Below are 18,493 nucleotides of genomic sequence, written 5' to 3'. Positions count from 1 at the left end.
AAGAGATTTACTCTCTTGAGAAAAAATGAGAAATGTTTCACTTCTGAAATGAAAATCTTCCTATGCATATTTTTGGAAGATTTGGTGACTCACAGTCACCAAAGATCAGGAACCAGGCAGACAGGTAATTGAGTGAGGTGGGGGGGCGGGAGGGCAGGTGTGTGTTCCGGCTTCTGCCACGTGGATTCAGATAACACAGATCAGAGATGTAGTCAGCTGCTTGTTTCCCGGCACAAACACAGGCCTGTGGCTGCCGCATATTCTCATTTTTCAAGTGATGCCAGAAACTGTGGATTTTTAGATGAAATCTCCCAAGTTAATTCTACTTTAGAAAAGAAATCATTGTCCACTAAGCAAAAACGCGTCCATGAGCTCAGCCCAGACTCCAGGCCACAAACCTGTGGATCTGTTTTAAAATTTTGCTTTGATAGCTGTGTGTCCATATATACACATTCATTGGGCCAGAATTCAGTCGTGTTGTTTCTGGTTAGTCCAACAATTAGGAATTGGGTGTGGTTGGGATAAGGAGACCCTCACGAGCTGGAGGGCTCTGAGTTTCAGCTTTCTAAAGGATTCTATACAGCTGTTTTGGGTCGTGTGCAGATTCTGCGATCAGACAGCAGGAGCACACCCTCTTGCCAGAAGGTTCTTCACCCCAGAGGTCCCAGTTTGGTTGCTTGGGGACCTCCTCAGGAGCCAAACCCCAGAGCTGCTCTGCCACCAACTTAATGTATTGGACTTGGGCTTAAAATTTCATTTGCCGACCAGCCAGAAGTTTGAAAACCAGTGGACCAGCCTCAGACACGTGATCGGCACTGTTGCGTAGTTTTACAGGTGTGTGTCCATTTTTAGGAGTATTCTCGTTCCCGTATCTGTAGTGGATGTTTGGCCTTGAGATGAAGAAACTGTGAACCTAAGATGAGTTCTTTATCGGATCTGTCTCCATGTGGACATTTCCTGTGTTCCTCATCCAAAGTTCAGATGGACCTGGCTGTCCTGTGTGCGCATGGATATTGGTGGCTGGAGTTTTGCTTCGAGTAGTCACTGACAGACACACTAAGATAATTCTCTGTGCCTTTAAAGGAAGTACATTGGGAGGCTTTTAGACTCGTCGTCCTTGGGGAGCCACGCTCCAGAGGGAACAGACGAGGAAGGCGGCAGAGGGGACTTGAGTGTCATGCCGGCATCTTCAGCCCAAAGATAGATGGACAGACTGAATTTATGTTTGGTTTTTCAGGTGTTTTGGCCTTGTGTGCCAAAAGCTGGTATACAGTGAGGTTTTGTGAACAGATTCCACACTTGATAATGACTCGTCAGGGGTACGAATGGGCGCCGGGGGGAGGAAAGAATCATCCCCTTGACATTTTCACCAAACGGCAGGTGTTCTGTGGGCAGTACGGGCTTGGGGGGCCTGGCTTAGCGGTGGGGTCATCGCTTGCACGTATCTTCTCACTGTTCTTTTCCCCCATTCTCTTTCTGTCTTTTCCTCTCACTCACCGTAAAAATGTTAGCAGTGTCGTGTCTGCTAGGAATTCGCGCCATGAAAGCAGGAAAGGGCCTTGGAGCCCCAGGAGGAGTTACGGGGAGGAACCTCATCCCGAATGTAGCTCTGAATGGTGGGTGTGCAGGATCAGCATCCCCACAGGGAAGAGAAGGCCCAGGCCCACACCCTTTAGTTCAGGAGAGTTTTTTTGCATAGGGATAGAGGGGTGGATAGAGAGAAGCTGGGGGATAGTGCAGGCGCCAGGGCTGGCAGATGTGGCACTGGGACCACCATGGGCCCAAAGGGGCAAGGAGAAGAGGGGGTTACCCCAGCAAGCCTCTGCCAGAGGGATAGCCAGCCCAAGGCTACTGCTCGGTGAGGGAGCCCGGGAATAAACGCCTCCGTTTCATGCTCCTCCCTCCTCGTACTCCTGTTGTGCTCCCCTCTGGTTGAACCCAGCAGGAGCCCAAGATGCTGGAGCTGATGGGTGCAGCCCAAATGGGTGCCCTCCTAAGAGGGGAGCAGGGCAGAGAAAGAGTGTGGCAGGAAGGTGGCGGGCAGACACAGGTCTGAGCACAGGCTGCAGGAGGAGCCCCGTGCTTTGCTGCCTGATGGGAGCACCAGCTCCTCAGAGATGTGGCCACACTATGGGCTCTGATTGCCCTATTGTGATAGAGATTTGGCCGTGGAGAAGCACACCCAGAGGATGGCTACAGAGTGCCCTAAATGATGGCACGTGGAGAATACCAGGAGGAGCGTGTGGTGTGTCCCTAAGTGCCACCTCACTGACCCTAGGCTGCCCCTCTGTATCTGAGATGCCACACGCCTGTCCCTCCTCCCTAGGCTGCCGTGAGGGTCTGCACTGGAGGGGGCTTGGGAGCACTAGCTGAGGCCGTCACTCATGATGTGTGCGTTTCAAGGGTTCTAGAGCATGCCTAAGTCTTAAACTCAGAGCATCAGAGCTGGGAGGGAGACAGGATAACTGGCTCGAGACTCTGCAGTAGACAGAGGAGCCAACAGTCCTTGCGCATCCCTCAAGCACCTTTGATATTAGTGGTCTGTGGTGGCAGAGAACTTTGGTTATGGTTTTCGGGTCATGCTAGTAGTTATTTTCAGGCTTAAGTGTTTGTGTTGTCATCAGTCTGAACTCTCCAGCAGGTCCACTCAGACTTTCACGTGTGCACGGATCACTTGGGGATCTTATTAAAAAGCAGGTGCCAGGGTGGGCCTGGGAGTCTGCATTTCTCACGTGCTCCCGGGTGATGCTGCTGCTGTGGGTGTGAGAAGCACAGTTAGGAAGATCTGTGGTCTTCTCATTCTTCGCTTCTTAGGTGTTACTTTTGACTTTTTTCTGGAATTGGGTAGACCTGCCTAGGAGTAGCTTCCCTTAGACGTTCAAAATGTGTGCAGTTCCCACACCAGCATAAATTGGCATCATTTTTTAAGATAGAAATGTATTTTTAAAAACAAAATCCTTCATCTTCATTCATCGTTTGTTTGCTGTCTTGCTCACACGCGTTTCAGTAGATTTTGTAACTTTCTGGGGCTCCATGCGATTACAGGGGGCTCCGTGGTTCGCAGGGGAGCCCTGGTTCCCACCTCCGGCTTCTCCCCAGACTTGCCGGAGTGCTTTGGGAAATACATATTCTCTCGAGCCCCACCCTAGACCTTCTGAATCAAAACTGGAATTTTTTGAAGCCTCTGTTTTTAAAAATCTCCACAGGTAATTCTGGTAATTGGCCAGATTTGGGAACTGCTAATACAGTCTGTCTTTAAAATCTTGTCCTACGAAAACCTTCTATTAAAACAATTTAGAACTTAATTGGTTCTAAACTAAAACAATCAGAGGAAAGTTATAAACAAGAAACCTAATACCTTTGGAGATCTGCACGTAGCGCTAACCAACTCACCCACTAGCTGCAAAGGATGATTGGCTGAGCTTTAGAGAAAGGCACTTAATTATGTTTTTGAGTCTAAAATTGGTGTGACCAGACAATGATTCATTTTGATGTTGAGCAGCTGATTCAAATCATTAAGTATACAGTGGAATCATTTTTCATCGCAGTCCGCGTGCACCATGAAGTTGCTAAGGTTATTTTTCCCCTGCGTAGTCTTTTCAAGGTTAAGAGTAAAGTTACCTGGTTTAAGAGTCTGTGTTTCCACCAATGTTGCGTCTGGGAACTTTGATTTGTGTTGATCATAAAGTATAGCTTCACCGTGAAAATCATCCTCTGGCACCAGACAGTGGACTCCCAACTGGTGATCATTTTCACGTCCGTTGATGGGCTGACCCAGCGGGGCTCCCGTAGGGCCCATCTTGCTGGCCGGCCAGGAATGTTGCTTTTCCCAAAAGTGAATCTTTTGTCTTCACTTCTGCTCGAGCTGGAGATTGTGGTTGTGTCGCCGGTCTCTGTTTAGAATTGCTTTATGTGACTCATCTGAAGCATTAGTTTCCTTCACAGTGTTTTATCAAGACCCTAAGATTCGTGCCAGCCTTTTTTTCCTCTAGAATATTGTTTTGTACGATGCTTCCATTTTCCACATAGGCGGGACGACAGCTGCTCTTGGTGCTAAGGTCCTCCTGCGCAGGCGTGTAGGCCCCTTAGGTTAACTCGTGTTGGCTTCAGGGTCTGCAGTGTGCGGTGGTGTTCACCTGACTTGTTTATTCCTAGGGAATGTCTCTAGTGCGTCTGGGTCTCAGATGGCAAGCGGCATCAGCCTGGTGTCCTTCAGCAGCCGGCCGGACGGCATGCAGCAACGCTCCTACTCTGTCTCCAGTGCCGACCAGTGGAGTGAGGCTACGGTCATTGCAAACTCGGCCATCAGCAGTGGTAAGAGAGGGCGCGGCCCCATGGACCCGCAGCCACCTCACGGTCCTCGGTTGTCAGCCAAGGACTGGATATGATGTCCCCGAGCTCTCCGCGCTCCACTCTGCCCTTGGGGCAGCCATGTCAACGGTGCGCGTCTCGCCTTGCATCTGTGGAGCATTCTGTCCTTGATAGGCTATCTCACCCACGTCATGTCATTTGTTCCTCTTGGTGCAGGGAGTAGATGTTCATCCCTGCTTGCCAGATTTGGAAACAGGCGACAGACAGGGCAGCTGGCTTGCACAGGGTCACAGGACAGGGAGGCAGCGGAGCTGAGAAATAACGGCAGATTCGTGCCCAGGATCACGCTTCCTTACACGATGTGGCCTACGCTTCCACCATTCGTGCTCATTTTATATTGTCAGGGTTTGGGATTTTTTTTAACGAAGGAAAACATATAATTCATTCTCCTTATTAGTTTTCCGAGATTCCTCGTACAGCCTCTAAATTTTGCAGAATCTCCACCCCAGTTTTTTTTAAGTGTCTGCAGCTTCTTGGGAAACACATGTGCCCACTGGAAACTCTCTTGACGTGTGTGTGAAACTGTGAATTATGCAACATTGAGGCTACACTGGCTTGCTGCAACGTGCTTTGCCTGTGGCATTTTGTCTATGGCCTGTTCACCGGTATTTAAAGGAATTCCCACTGTTGTATGTCATCTATCAGACAGGGTTTTGGAGTAATTTTAGCATAATTTGTTCTAATTAAGAGATTCAGCATCAGGTCTTCCCTGTAGACCCACCAGCTGCTGCGGCAGGCGGTTTGCTTGGGGTAAACCATCATCCTTATTTCTAGTTACTCCACGCTCCTCCGCGGACACTGCCCAGCAGAGGCCTTAAAGAAAGACATCTCCAAACCAAGTGAGGAAGGAAGTTGAGTCCGGAAAGGCAGTTCCAGAGTTCTGGGAAAGCTTGTGGCTCGGAGCGCTCAAATAGAGCATCGCCCAGGTGCCCAGCACGCCCCCAGCTCCAGGGCTCCTTCCTTATTCAAAAGAAGACGCTTCCGTAGATAGCAAACATCTGCCTTCAGCCTCTTCAGGGACTCTTCAAGGCTTTCTGCCTTTCATTTGAAATCATGCCAGTACCTTGAGAACCCCAGTGAAGGAGGTTCCACATCATATAAATTAACCACCTATAGCTTATTCCCTTGCAATGCGACATCCGTGCATTCCTAGCCATCACATGCCTAAGAAGGCATGGTGATGGGCCTTCTGGGCAGACCCATCTGTGCTTCCGTCAGAGCCCCTTATCTGCCAACCAGGCAGCCTGTGGCAGGCAACCTGACCTCCGTGAGCCTCTGTGTTCTCATCTGATAAATGGATGTTCTTCCCTGCCTTGCGTAGTCGCTAAGTGTGTATTGCAACATTTGGTCCATGGCTTCCGTGACAGAGTATCTGCTATAGTTATCAGAGTTACTTTCTGTAGGAGGAACAAGCCGTTCATATATTTAATTATTGCATCATCAGATACTTTGAAATACGTTGATTTTTCAATTAGCGTTAGTATTGCTATCCAGTTGGGTTTACTGGGTTGCCGCCTGTCTGTGAAAGTGTGCTCCCATGGGTGAGGGTGGGAGGAGCTCCATGCTGGGCCTTCCCAAAGCCTGGTGGACACACCACCTCAGCCCCACCTTGTCGGTGCAGCGACCTTCGAAAGCCGTCCTCCTTAGAGTGAGTATGGTTGAGTCACCAGCACAGCCCGATGAGAGCAACAGTTTTTAGGTTCTGTTCTTTATGTACCCTGGGAGTTATATTTGGGGAGAAGGAAGTTCCTGAACGAGACCATCACCTCACTCTTTACCTCTCCTATGCTCAGAATATTTTTACAGAAAAGGCATTGGAAGCCGCATATTAATCTAAAATCCATTTTATACAAATATTCTTTCTGCACAGTGATCTCTTTCATAAAAACTCACTAGCTGGGCCGGCTCCGTGGCTTAGCGGTTAAGTGCGCGCGCTCTGATGCTGGCGGCCCGGGTTCGGATCCTGGGCAAGCCCCAAGGCGCCACTTCTCCGTCCAACGTGAGGCCGAGTCCCACGTGCAGCAACTAGAAGGATGTGAACCTATGACATACAACTATCTACTGGGGCTTTGGGGGGAAAAATGAATAAATAAAATCTTTAAAAAAAAAAAAAAAAAAAAACTCACTAGCTAACTTTCCCTCTACCTAACAGCTCTTTGCATCTGATTTTGCATGTAAGGGACAGGCGTTTCTATGCCACCAAATCCTGAGACTGTTATTCCCAGACCCTGGTTTGCATTGGTCTCTACGTGCAGATTTATGAGGTACCCATAAGAGACTGAGGTCTCCTATGTATGAATGCTGTTTTTAAATTCGCAAAGAGATTTCTCATACACTAACACCCTTGGCTGTCCATTCTTCATTCACATAGTGTGTTTGTTAAAGATGAGTTAGGTTCCCTAGCATCACAGTGCTTGAACTCTGAACACAGGAGATCAGAAACACCAGTCTGTGTCCCGGTATCAGCCTGCTGGGGGATGTGGATGGAGAACTTTAGAGGAAGCCCGGGCTGAAATTGTGCAGGTAGTTTAAGGATTGGTAGAGTTCATCAAGGAAAACTTCCCAAAGAGAATCAAACTTGAGCTGTGCTTAAAGAACCAGATGGGGTTTTTTGTGTGCAAAACCGCAGGAGGAAGTTTTTATAAGCATTGAGGCAATTTGGACAGAGACTCGCAGAGAAGGAAAAGGGAAAATGGAACAGCTAAGGAGCTACAGCGAAACGGAAGGTGTGAGTCGGAGTGCAGCAAAATGAGGAGAGACAAGAGAAGAGAGATGAGTATGAAGAGGTCAAAATTGCAAAGTTAATTAGCATCTTGTTCTAAGACTTACAGGTGCCTTTTTAAATAGCAAAGATCTAGAAAGACAATAGAATGTTGTACAGAAGTATGATTCCTATGGTTTCACAGGGATCATCCTTCATGCCTGTATTTTCTAAGGATTGATGATATGTCACACCCAGGATACCGTTGAAAAGGGAAATGAGTCATAATAATAATAAGAGCTAATATTTATTGAAAGCTTCCTGTGGATTATCTCATTGGATCCTCAGGGAGTAGACGCTGTTGTTAGCTCCCTGGTGGAGGGACTAAAGATCCCTTGTCCAAAGTCACATCCTGGTGAGCCAGCCCTGATGGTCTAGTGGTTAAAGTTCAGCACACTCCACTTCAGTGGCCCACACTTGGTTCCTGGGCACGGAACCACACCACTTGTCTGTCAGTAGCCGTGCTGTGGCGGTGGCTCACATAGAAGAACTAGGAGCACTTATAACTAGAATATACAACTATGTGCTGGGGCTTTGGGGAGGGAAAAAAAAAAGAGGAAGATTGGCAACAGATGTTAGCTCAGGGCAACTCCTTCCCAGCAGAAGAAAAAAAAACAAGAAAACAAAGTCACATCCTGGTAAAGGCTGGGATGCAAACTCAGGTGGCCTGATTCCAGGCCTTGGCTTCACATTGGTGCTTCTCAAGATGTGATTCCCAGATCAGCAGCAGCAGCATTTCCTGAGAACTGGTTAGAAGTGCGGATTCTTAGGTCCCATCCCAGACCTAGTGAATCTAAAACTCAGGGGTGGGGCCCAGCAATCTGTGTGTTAACGAGCTCTCCATGCAGGTATGCTGCATGCTGAAATTTGAGAACCACTGCTCTAAATCCTTGCTTCTCAAAGTGTGGTCCACGGACCAAGTGGCATCTGACAGCTCTGGGGAGTCAGCTAGAAATGCAGAGTCCCAGGCTCCACCAAGACTCGCTGGATGGGAGCAGCATGTTACCAAGATCCCTGGGTGATTGGCGTGCACCTGGGAGTTGAGAAGCCCTGCCTACAGTGAGGGCAACATCCTGGCTTCCTTCTGCGTAGCACCATCGCTGCCTTTCATGATTTATCAAGTGGCCAGACCCAAAGCAATTTTTAATGAACGTCAGAGCACAGGATCTGATGGGCGACTTAAGAAAACGCGTTATGAATGGATTTCAAGACGTCAACTTGGGCATGAGCATTCCCTGCTGTGCTTGGAAAACAAAGAAGAAACAAACACGATTAAGAGTCGTCTGTCATGCTTTTCCTCTTTAAACTGCAGTTGGTTCAAACCCCACCCTCTTTTTTTTTTTAATGATCATTTTATCTTTTTCCCCCCGAGAGTCTCTGGTTTGGATGTCAGAGTCATAAAAAGCTTACACTGTGCAAGCAGCAGGGACAGGAAGCTAAGCAGCCTTTGAATCCAAATGCTCGTGCGTTGGTGAATATGCCTTCCTATTCTCACGCACTGTTATTGTAAAACATTATAATAATAACAACATTGGGATTCAAATCTCTCTCTGCCCCCTTGTCCACACTAAATTAAGACTTTGGCTCCGGAGAACTTTTCAAAGTCTTCCCCTCTAGACGTGCAGGTACCCTGGGGCGTTCTGTCTTTTAAGCAGCTGTGAGCAACTCCTAATTAGATAGATTACTTTGTGGCGTGCAAAACCACAAAACAGGAGGTTCTGGTTAAATTAAGGAGGGAAGACAAGAAGAATCCATTCTGTGAAATGGAATGCCCTACTGCTTTATGACTATTACTGTTGTAAGGTTTTACATTTAAGTACCTGAGGTTTAAAATTAAATGTCTAATATAATTTGGCGTTGCTAACATGAGACCCGCATCTGCCCTTAGAGAAAATCCAGACAGCTCCGTTCAAGGCTTCAAATTGCCGTCTGCTGGCTTGCCAGCAGCACGGAGGATTGGGTCCCTCTTCGACGAAGCACCACATGCTGCTCGGTGTAATTTTTTAAATGCAGAAACATATTCATCTTGAGCTTCTGCATTGAAAAAGGCTGTTCCCAGAGTACATGAAAAATTAATTTCTTTACATTTTTTTCTCACTCTCCTAAGTGTTTGACAGAAGTAATTTTTGCAGCAAGAGAGAATAAAAACTGGTGGCTGTAAATTCCTGTCCTGGAACCTCTTGTGTAGATTCTTTATGGACCCAGAATTGATCTACATGTCAGACCCTGTTGTGGTTTCAACTGTTTATCACCGTAATGGCAGTAGTGAGCCTGTGAACACCAACTTATAATCCCGGGTGAAAGAAATTGGTGTTTGCAGTCAATGAAGGGGCAGCTTAGCTTTATTGATAGAGTCAGAACAATTATCTCTGCAGCAACTATTGGCTGAGAGTTTTCTTGAATCTTATTGGGAGCCTCTAGTTTTTTTTTTTTTCTTCTTGATTAATCATTTTCTCTATAGGTAATTTTCTCTAAAAGTGTTAGCCAGGAGTTAGCATTACTGTGGGTAGCAGGGGACCCCGGGGGGTCATTTGTAGCATGCTTGGTTGTCATATCTTGCTGCGAGGCAAAATGCGTTTTTAGATGCATGACACCTGTACCGAGGGCCCAAGCCGATGCTGTGGACCCCGTGCATTTGTCTGCGTGCCTTCCTGGGTGTCTCAGCAAGCCCGCCACACCGTCTCCTGCAAGTGCCAGCCTTGGGCTAAAGGCCTCAACTGTTGCTGTTGCCGTAGCAGCCGTGTGCCCCCCGCCTCTTGACTGTCAGGTTGTTCTGATGGCTCCACCCCGTCCCCGATTGCTTCATTCCAACAGTTAATCTTCTGCCGCCTGGCTGGCCATCACCGTCAATATTGCATTGCTTCAAATGACTCTTGAGCATTTCTCTTCACCCTCACTTCAACGTGCCTCCAGCAGGCCACCGTACAGCCTTGTCAGCATCAAGCATAAAAACCATATCCATCTTTCGCTCTTCTGCATGGAAGGTGTATGTGTGTGCATGCACGCACACATTTCCTTCTAACCATTTAATCATGCATCTTCCTACCAGAATCTATGGTTTATTAGACAACCAATCCAGAATCTGAAACATTTGAGTTTTTGCTAACTTTTAAATATTTTTTCCCTTTATGAACCTTTTTTGCGTGGCTATCTTAATGGTAGAGGTTAGAAACACAAGTTTCAGCTTCAGTAGTCTGTCCTGCACCTCCTTTTGTTTCTCCTCCCATCAAGCCGGTCCCAGGAGGGTCAGGCAGCCCTGCATTTGAGATTACAGAGGGCATGCCCTAACCATGGTTCTGAGGATATTTACTGTCAGTCTGTCAATGTTAATTTTTAGTTTGAGCACTTTTTTCTCTCCCTGGATATTATGCTGGCAATTTCCGTATGTGACCAGCAGGTGGTGGTAGTTTGACCCTGTCTCTCTCCCCAGGAGGATAGTCTGTAGGAGAATTTTAATAAGTAGGGAAAGGAGAAACCAGGACTGCCTTTGTTGCCAGCTGCCTCTCTGTGTCAGGAGCTTGACATCCAGTGCTCATTTCCTGAGAATCGTTATCCCTGCTTGAAAACTGAGGTTCAAAAAGGCTAAGACGCTTCAGACCACACTCTTAATAATTAGCCAGAACTCAAACCCTGGTTTTTCTGATTCCAAAGCTTCTAGTCTTTCCTCTCTGCTTTTTTTTTTAAAAGGAGAAATGAATACTTATTTTTAAAACATGGTATCATAAAAATTTTTGATCTTTTTATATAAAAGCTTTTGTTTAAGGAACTATAACACAGGTATAGTTTTTCCCTTCTCTCACTTATCCTAAACTTTTCCTTTATCATCAGTTCCTCCCAAATCTTGGCAGGCATTCAAACCCGTTCCCCAGGGTTTGTCAGCACCCTTCAGCTGAGCTCCATGTGAAAGAGCAGTGGGCTCTCATCTCTCAAAGCTGGGCACTCTCCATCTCTGCCACGCGGTCTGTTCCCCTCACCAGGCTAGTCGGCCTAATTAAAGGGCTGACCCCAGTTCCCTTCTGTGCTCAGAGCCTGCTTTCCTTTCTCTGCATGTGGCCAGGGAGAAAGCAGAAACTTCCCAGGGTAACTGGCCGCAGGGGGTAGAAGGTGTATGTTTTTTCCTCCCTGATCGGAACGTTCTTACTTTGTACTTTTTCTCCTTAGTTCCTTCCTGTCAGCTATTTCTAGCAGCAGGTGCTGACCAGAGAAAACGCTGCCCCCAATATCAGAAAGGGGAGCAGTGGATTTCATGCCTGAAGGCCAGTAATTCTCATTTTGCCTGGCAAAAGTCTAAAAATCGTTTTAAGCAGGTGGTAGAGAAGGATACTGTTGTCTCTTGCTGTCGTACCTGGATCAGGTCTCTTAGCCTCTCTGACCCTCGATATCTTCATCTAGACCAGTGGTTCTCAACCAGGGGTGATTTTTGTCCGCCCAGGGGACATTTGGCAATATCTGGAGACATTTTGGGTTGTCACAACTGAGAGGGGTGGTGTGCTACTGGAATCTAGTGGGTAGAAGCCAGAGATGCTGCTAAATACTCTACAGTGCATAAGACAGCCCCCCACAACAAAAAATGATCCTGCCCAAACTGTCAGTGGTGCCGACGTCGAGAACCTCTGATCTAGACAATGAAGACTTGTGGTCCCTTCCAGCCACTGTTGCTCTATTCCACTATCAACTAAATAAGAATCCTTCCCAAAGAAAAGGAAGCCTGTTTCTTTTCTTGAGAGGGTTCCTCCGGCCATCAAGGCGGTGCCTTGTCCACAGCGAGACTTGCACCTCAGCTTCACAGACCATCCCCCACGGCAGAAGACACGGGACGTGGCCAGCTCGGTGGCAATCCCACTACTTCCAATCATGGTGTTATGTAACGTCCATCAAACACTCACTGCTTGCCAGGCGCAAGGACCCCGCAAGATGAGGACTAGTGTGATCCCCATTTGAGATGAGGAGACCAGGAGAGGGCAGTTACGCTTACTGGGCCGGCCGGCGGCCAGGGCTGGCTTCCATCTCAGGCTTCCGTCTCTTAACCACTGCACTCGGCTGTCCCCAAGATGCTGCAGGAGAGAGGGAAGCCCCACAGCAGGCAGACGGCCTTGGCTTCGGGTGAGTCTGTCTGTTGCCTGTGTGAGGGCATCTGGATGACACACATGGAGACTCTTGGCACCCTGCAGATTTAGAGGCCACAAAATGGGTTAAGCCAACAAAGTGAAACTAAGAGAGAAATATCCTGAATTCACGTTCAGCACACCAATTGTGCAAATGTAGAATGGGGTACCCAGCCTTGGTGGAGCAGACCTGGGCATGTACCTTGTCTGCCGAAATACTGTCCAGACTTACTCTGCCCTGAGAGAATGAGAGGCCTCGGGCCGCCTCACGTGCGCAGTTCTGCCCAAATCTCACCTGGCCTGCTGGGCTCGTGGGCAGATTAGGAAGCGTCCAAAGCAGTGGGTGGAGATGTAGAGAAGGGTCTGAACCCACATCAGATAGAGAGGGATAGAGGAATTGAGAGGGAGGGGGGCCTTTAGGGCAGGGGTCTCAAACCTGGCTGCACTTCTTACTCTTCGGGGTGTTTTTTAAAAAGACCAGCTCCTGGGGCCGAAGGCTAGGCATGCCTGCGGTGGAGCCTGAGCACTGGAATGTTCCCCAGGGGTTTCTTTTTTTTTTTTTTTTTAAAGATTTTATTTATTTATTTTTTCCCCCCAAAGCCCCAGTAGATAGTTGTATGTCATAGCCGCACATCCTTCTAGTTGCTGTATGTGGGACTCGGCCTCAGGATGGACGGAGAAGTGGTGCCTCGGTGCGCGCCCGGGATCCAAACCCGGGCCGCCAGCATCAGAGCGCGCGCACTTAACTGCTAAGTCACGGGGCCGGCCCCTCCCCAGGGGTTTCTCATGTGCAGCCAGGGTTGAGATCCATTCTTCTAGGGGAATGTGAATCACATGTGCAAACAGGGGTGATGAGTAAGAAATATGAACCTTATTCTGCGTACAACCAGTGACTTGAACTAGGAGCAATGGGTAGAGGTTGGCAGGAAGGACAATTTTGCCACAAAGTAGGATAAAGTAATGTGATACAGCATGATGTTTCAAAATGACTATTTCAACCTTTTGCCTCTTGCATCTTTTACTTTCTCTCTCACCTGAGATGACCGTCCTTGTGCTTTGCCGATGACATGAGTGAAGGCACTTCCTAGTCTTCCCACCCCCGGAATCACCCCCACCTGCACCGGGAGCTGCGGTATCTGCCCTGCTTCCTGCTTGTACAAGGGACGAGGTGGCCCTGCCCTTGCAGAGTGTCCTCCCCTCCGCCTCTGGACCCATCGCCTCTCGTTTCCAAAGGGTTCTGCTTCCACACTTATCCTGTCTCCTTCCTGTACCATCAGACTTCCCCCAGTCGTTGGCTCATTCCTCTCAGCAGACAGTCCTGCTCTGATGTCTCTCACCCTGGCTCCGTGGCCCTCTGCAGCTCCCATCATCCCTTTCCCAGCTTCCCTTCTTAGCACACTTTCCCCGAACAGCAGTCTATACCCATCTCCAGTTACTCACCTGTCACTTTCTCTTGACCCACCCCGGTCTGTCCTCCATCCCAGCACTGCTCAAACACTGCTCTCGTCCGGGTGGCCAGACCATCCACCTTGTCAGTCCCGGGGTGCTCCTTGGTTCCCTTCATAATCTACTTCTTTCGCAGTGGTGAGCCCCGTTGACCACTTCATCTTGCTTGAAACGTTCTTTTCTCTTGGCTTCTCTGATGACAGATTTTCTGGGTTTTCTTACTGTTCTCTGGCTGCTTCTCAGTCATCTTCCTCCACTGCTGGCCTCAGACCGTTGATGTTGCCCAGAACTGAGCCTTCTCTCCTCACTGCATGCCCTCCTTGAGTGAGCTTGACCATCCATCTGAACACCGAAGACTCCCAAGTTCATACGCCCAGCCTTGATTGCTCTCTCCTCCACTGAACACATGTAACCGACTACCCGCCTGGAAGGCTGTGGACCAGCTCACACTCAGTATATTCAAAGCAGAACTCCAGATTTCATTCTGAAAAATCTGTGTTCTTGCCAGCCTTTCCACCATCTTACCCTCCCAGTAGCTCAAGCCACAAACACAGAGTTGCTCATAAATCTCCTCTTGACCTCACTTCAAGGACTCAGTTCGTGTGGTTGGTTCTCTCCACTTGACTTCCCAGCATACAATCCAGGCTACCCACTGACCTCCCTCTTGTTTCTGTCCACCTGCTTCCACTGCTGCTCTGCCTCATGGGTCCTGGTTCATCTGCTGCCTTTTATTCTTGCTTCCCTGAAGTCCGCCCAACTCATCTTTAAAAAAAACAAACATGAATCAGGTTGCCACTCCCGCCACACGGCACTCTCATGGCTGCCCCCTGCACATGGAATATATTCCGGATATTTTTTTCTGACTGGTCTGGTAGCTGATGTTTCTTTATCTGGCCTCCCACCCCTTCCTCCCATCTCCCTCTCCGTGGCTGCAGCCCACCACTCTGCTCAGATCTGAGTGAGTCATCCATGTGACTCGGCTCAGCTCCTGCGTGTCCACATCGCCCCAGACAGCCCTTCTGCTCCCTCTCCCACCCCTGCCCCAGACTTCCTTTTCTTCTTAGCTTTACCATGACCCAGCTTACACTGCGCCTTCTTGTTTGCCTGTTTCCTAGGCAATCACCAGTGCTTGCCCTGCCCCTTTCTATCTCATCACCATGTTGTATTATCTGAAATTATCCTGTCTTGTTTTCTTGTTTATCTTCTCCTGCAAGAATTTAAACTCTGTGAGAAGAGCGGCTTCAGGGTCTTGTCATCTCCATATCCTCTGGTGACTGGAGCCTCACCCTGCATGTTGTCACAGGGGCCGTTTGTCGTGGCTCAGTAAATCTGATTTCACTCATGAGTCAGGGAGTGAAAATGCTTGGATAGTCGCTAGAACATCCCCGAAGAGAAGTGGGCCCTGTGGTGACGGGGTGGCATGGTGGGCTTGCAAAGTGAGCTCCGAGGCCTCTTCTAGTTTTATGTGACAAAATTTTTTGAATTTTTAAGATTAAGTACTTTTCGTTTTAAACAAAACGCTTTGTGTGGTGCTTTAAAAACTGTTTCCTAACAGAGCTGGTGCCCCTTACCTAGAACAGAGCATGCTGATCATGATGCGTACTGTTCCTGGCAGAAACATTCCCAGGGACCCTCGGAAGCACATGGTGGATGTTTGTTAAATTAGTTAACAGAGTTTAAAACTGAGTTTCTACCTTAGATGATGTCAACCCATTTCAGAATCATCAGTAAAAGCAGTGCTAAATTATGTAAGGATGATCGAATTAGGTGCATTTCACCGCAGTTAGTTAATTTCATATTTAGCTTCATTTATTCCACACATATTTATTAACTGCTTCCTGTGTGTCACCCACCGCCCTGGCCCTGGTGGTGGAGCAGGGATCAAAACAGAATTCCTGGGTCTCTGGAAGGGGAAAGGAGAAGAGACAGATAATCAATAAGTAAACAAATTGAAATATACTTTGTCAAGTGGAGGGAAGTCTAATGAGGATAAGAGGTGGCTAAGATGTGCATGCTCGCATCCCGAAATCAAGTCCTGCGTGAGTGTGCGAATTACTAAGCCTTTTTCCAACTGAGACTATGAAAGCAATTTATTCATTTGTTCATTCAACAAATACGTAGTTAGCACATGATTACGTGCAGTGGTGCCCAGGGTGTATTTGAAAGTGGCCCCAGAGAAGACAGACAGGTTAATTAGGTCTTCAGTGCTGGTGAGAACACGGGAGTCTAGAGGGCACGTGGGCGTCCCATGAAGAGGGAAGAGTGTGTGCAACGGCTGAGAAAGGCATGACCCGCCTGGGGAGCTTTGTGGGTGGAGAACAAGGGGAAATAGCTGGTGGTGAGGCGTCAAGAAAGGAAGGAGGATTATAAAGCCAGATCACGAGGAATAGGAAAGAGGACCCTAAAATGGTCTGTACCCAGGCCTGGTGTTGAGTGCCATTATGGTGTTCAGGGAGGACAGGGAGGTGACTTTACAAGCTAACTCTTGAGTCAGTGTTGGTTATCACCTGGTGCGTAGACAGCTGACGCAGAGGGGAGTTAGGAGAGAGTAGAGGAGTCTGGAAGTCTCCCGCAGAATTGTCACTGCAGCGTGCATTTCTCATCCCCTTGGCGTTGTTAGTAACATCAACATTTTTGGCCTCAATGCAACAGTGTGTTATTAACCTAAATTTTTAAAGCTTCCTAAAATACAGAAGTCTAAAATTTTATAAAATTATTTAATATTTTATTATTTTTTTGGTCCCAGCAGTTTTAGTTGCAAACTCTCAATTTTAAGGTAAATTTTTTTTTTTTAAGATAGAAAGCATCGTGTACTACCCAGTCACATACGGGAAATATGGAAAGGATTCATCAGATAGATAGCCTGTTTTTCCAACTGGAAAGAAAACTTTAAGTGATCTTTTGTATTTGCAACATTAAAACATCTGATTTTATAACACTGTTTATTTTTAAGCAATATAGGACTTTTTCTCATGGTTCTATGCTACTTTTGGGCCAGGAAAATATTCACTTTGTACCTCTGTGCTTTGGTCAGGTCCTCAACCTAGGAATCAAATAGTTTAAGAAACTTCAATCATACTGTCTCCCTGGTGTCTTTATCAATTATTAGAATAAAATTTGGTCAAATCTTTTTTGGTCCTTCCCTTGCTTTCTATTATAGAATTTATAAATACATGCAAAAAGGAAAAGACTTAAAGGGCTTTAAAATTTTTAGGTGCCAAGAAGAAAGAAAGGAGTGGGCGTGGGGGTGCAGGATGAGTGGTTATAAAAATACAAGTAATTGTAAGATGGTTAGAAGGAGATAGGTAGATAGGTAGATAGATAAGTAGGGTGATTGATAGATGGACAGAGTGGAGGGATGGACGGGGGGGGGGGGTGGGGGGATGGATGGATGGATGGATGGATGGGATAGGTAGGTGGGGAGATTAGATAGGCAGATAGATAGATAGGGTAGATGGACAGATAGATAGATAGATAGAGTGGGTAGATAGATACATAGGTAGATAGAAAGGGTGGGTGGGTGGATGGATGGATGTATGGACGGACGGATGGACAGACGGACGATAGAGCTGACAGATAGATAGCTGCGTATGTAATGGTTGATCAGGGTCATCCTCAAACCCTCTGTGTATTTTCTTCTTTAGTATTTGTATATTACTTTGGTTTTGCATTCTTATACTTCTTTCAATGAACATATCTTTCGTTATATCTTTGCTTTATTATCTGACAGATAAGATTATTAACAGAAAGCGATATTAATATTAATTATACAATTATACTAAAAATTTTATATCATGAGGAAACAGATGGATATTTTAAATGACTTAAAATTTTACTCTTTTATATGAAGAAACACTTTAAACATATTTAGTTATAAATGCAATTTTAATTGCTACATTATTTCTGCAGTGGGATTTTTAAAATCTTATTACATTTGCAGGGAAATGTTTCTGTGTATATTTCAGAGTCTCTTAAAATGTGTACTTATTTACAGGAAAACAATTACAATTACACTTAAAATACAGTTTGGGGGGGCTTAATATTATTGATAAATACATCATGCAGTTCCCACACCTGATCTTTCCATCTGGTTAGCTCAAGAATTCAAGAGCTGCTCTCTGCAGCATCTAGTCAAGTTAACAACTTACAGTCATCATTTTAGTTGGGTCCTCTATTTTTCATATGGTTGGTGAATAAATAGTCCCTAGCTAGACTCTGAAATTATGACTGAGATAAGCATTACTACTTTAGAAATATTTTCTATGTAGAATATAATTTAGAAAACAGAATTACTTCATGTATTTCAAAATTTTAAGCTTAATTTTCCAAGATGGGGAACTCAAGCTTCCACCAACTGCTGACTCCTTGTTCGTTTCCTATCAAGCTTTGCATTAATGCACAAAGTGAAATAAACGTCCCCACTCCCCAGAACAACATCCCAGAAATCTTCTGACCGTTGATTTTCTTTAACATCTAAATGTCTGGGAAAGCCTGTGTCCAGAAGCACCACTTCACCATCTCTACACAAGATGCCTTGATGGTGGGGATACAGAGGGAAATTGAAGGCTGGGGACGTGTCAGAGCCCCATCAATCAGAAGGCAGTGGCAGCGCCAGCAAGACACCCAGGTCTGGCCCCTAGGTGAGATTTGTAAGGCTGCAGCATCCATCCAGGCCACACGTTCTGGAGAAATTATCACCATACCATACCCTGTGGAGCAGTCGAGGCTTGGGCTGTGACCTGAGTCAGCACCTGGTCTGTATACCGCCTTTCGTCTGGGAGCTGGCACTGCTCTAAAACCAAAGTCTTAG

General features: G+C 46.9%; 1 protein-coding gene across 7 annotated transcripts in view; it reads left to right on the top strand.

Moving 5' to 3' along the window:
• Positions 1-18,493, top strand: part of AGAP1 (ArfGAP with GTPase domain, ankyrin repeat and PH domain 1) — a 561,603-nt gene that overhangs the window by 389,102 nt on the left and 154,008 nt on the right. For 4 of the 7 annotated variants that reach the window (XM_004427710.3, XM_087424644.1, XM_087424648.1 and 1 more), the window contains one exon: positions 4,156-4,314. The exons of the other annotated variants lie outside the window; for them this stretch is intronic. In XM_004427710.3, coding sequence (XP_004427767.1) covers positions 4,156-4,314 — 159 coding nt within the window. The remainder of the gene's footprint in view (positions 1-4,155; positions 4,315-18,493) is intronic. 7 annotated transcript variants of the gene reach the window in all.

The sequence above is a fragment of the Ceratotherium simum genome, chromosome 37 (assembly GCF_057802395.1).
Source record: "Ceratotherium simum simum isolate JZ-2026a chromosome 37, ASM5780239v1, whole genome shotgun sequence".
Lineage (NCBI taxonomy): Eukaryota > Metazoa > Chordata > Mammalia > Perissodactyla > Rhinocerotidae > Ceratotherium > Ceratotherium simum.
Note: the sequence above shows the minus strand (reverse complement) of the source record. Positions and strands in the feature narration are given on the sequence as shown.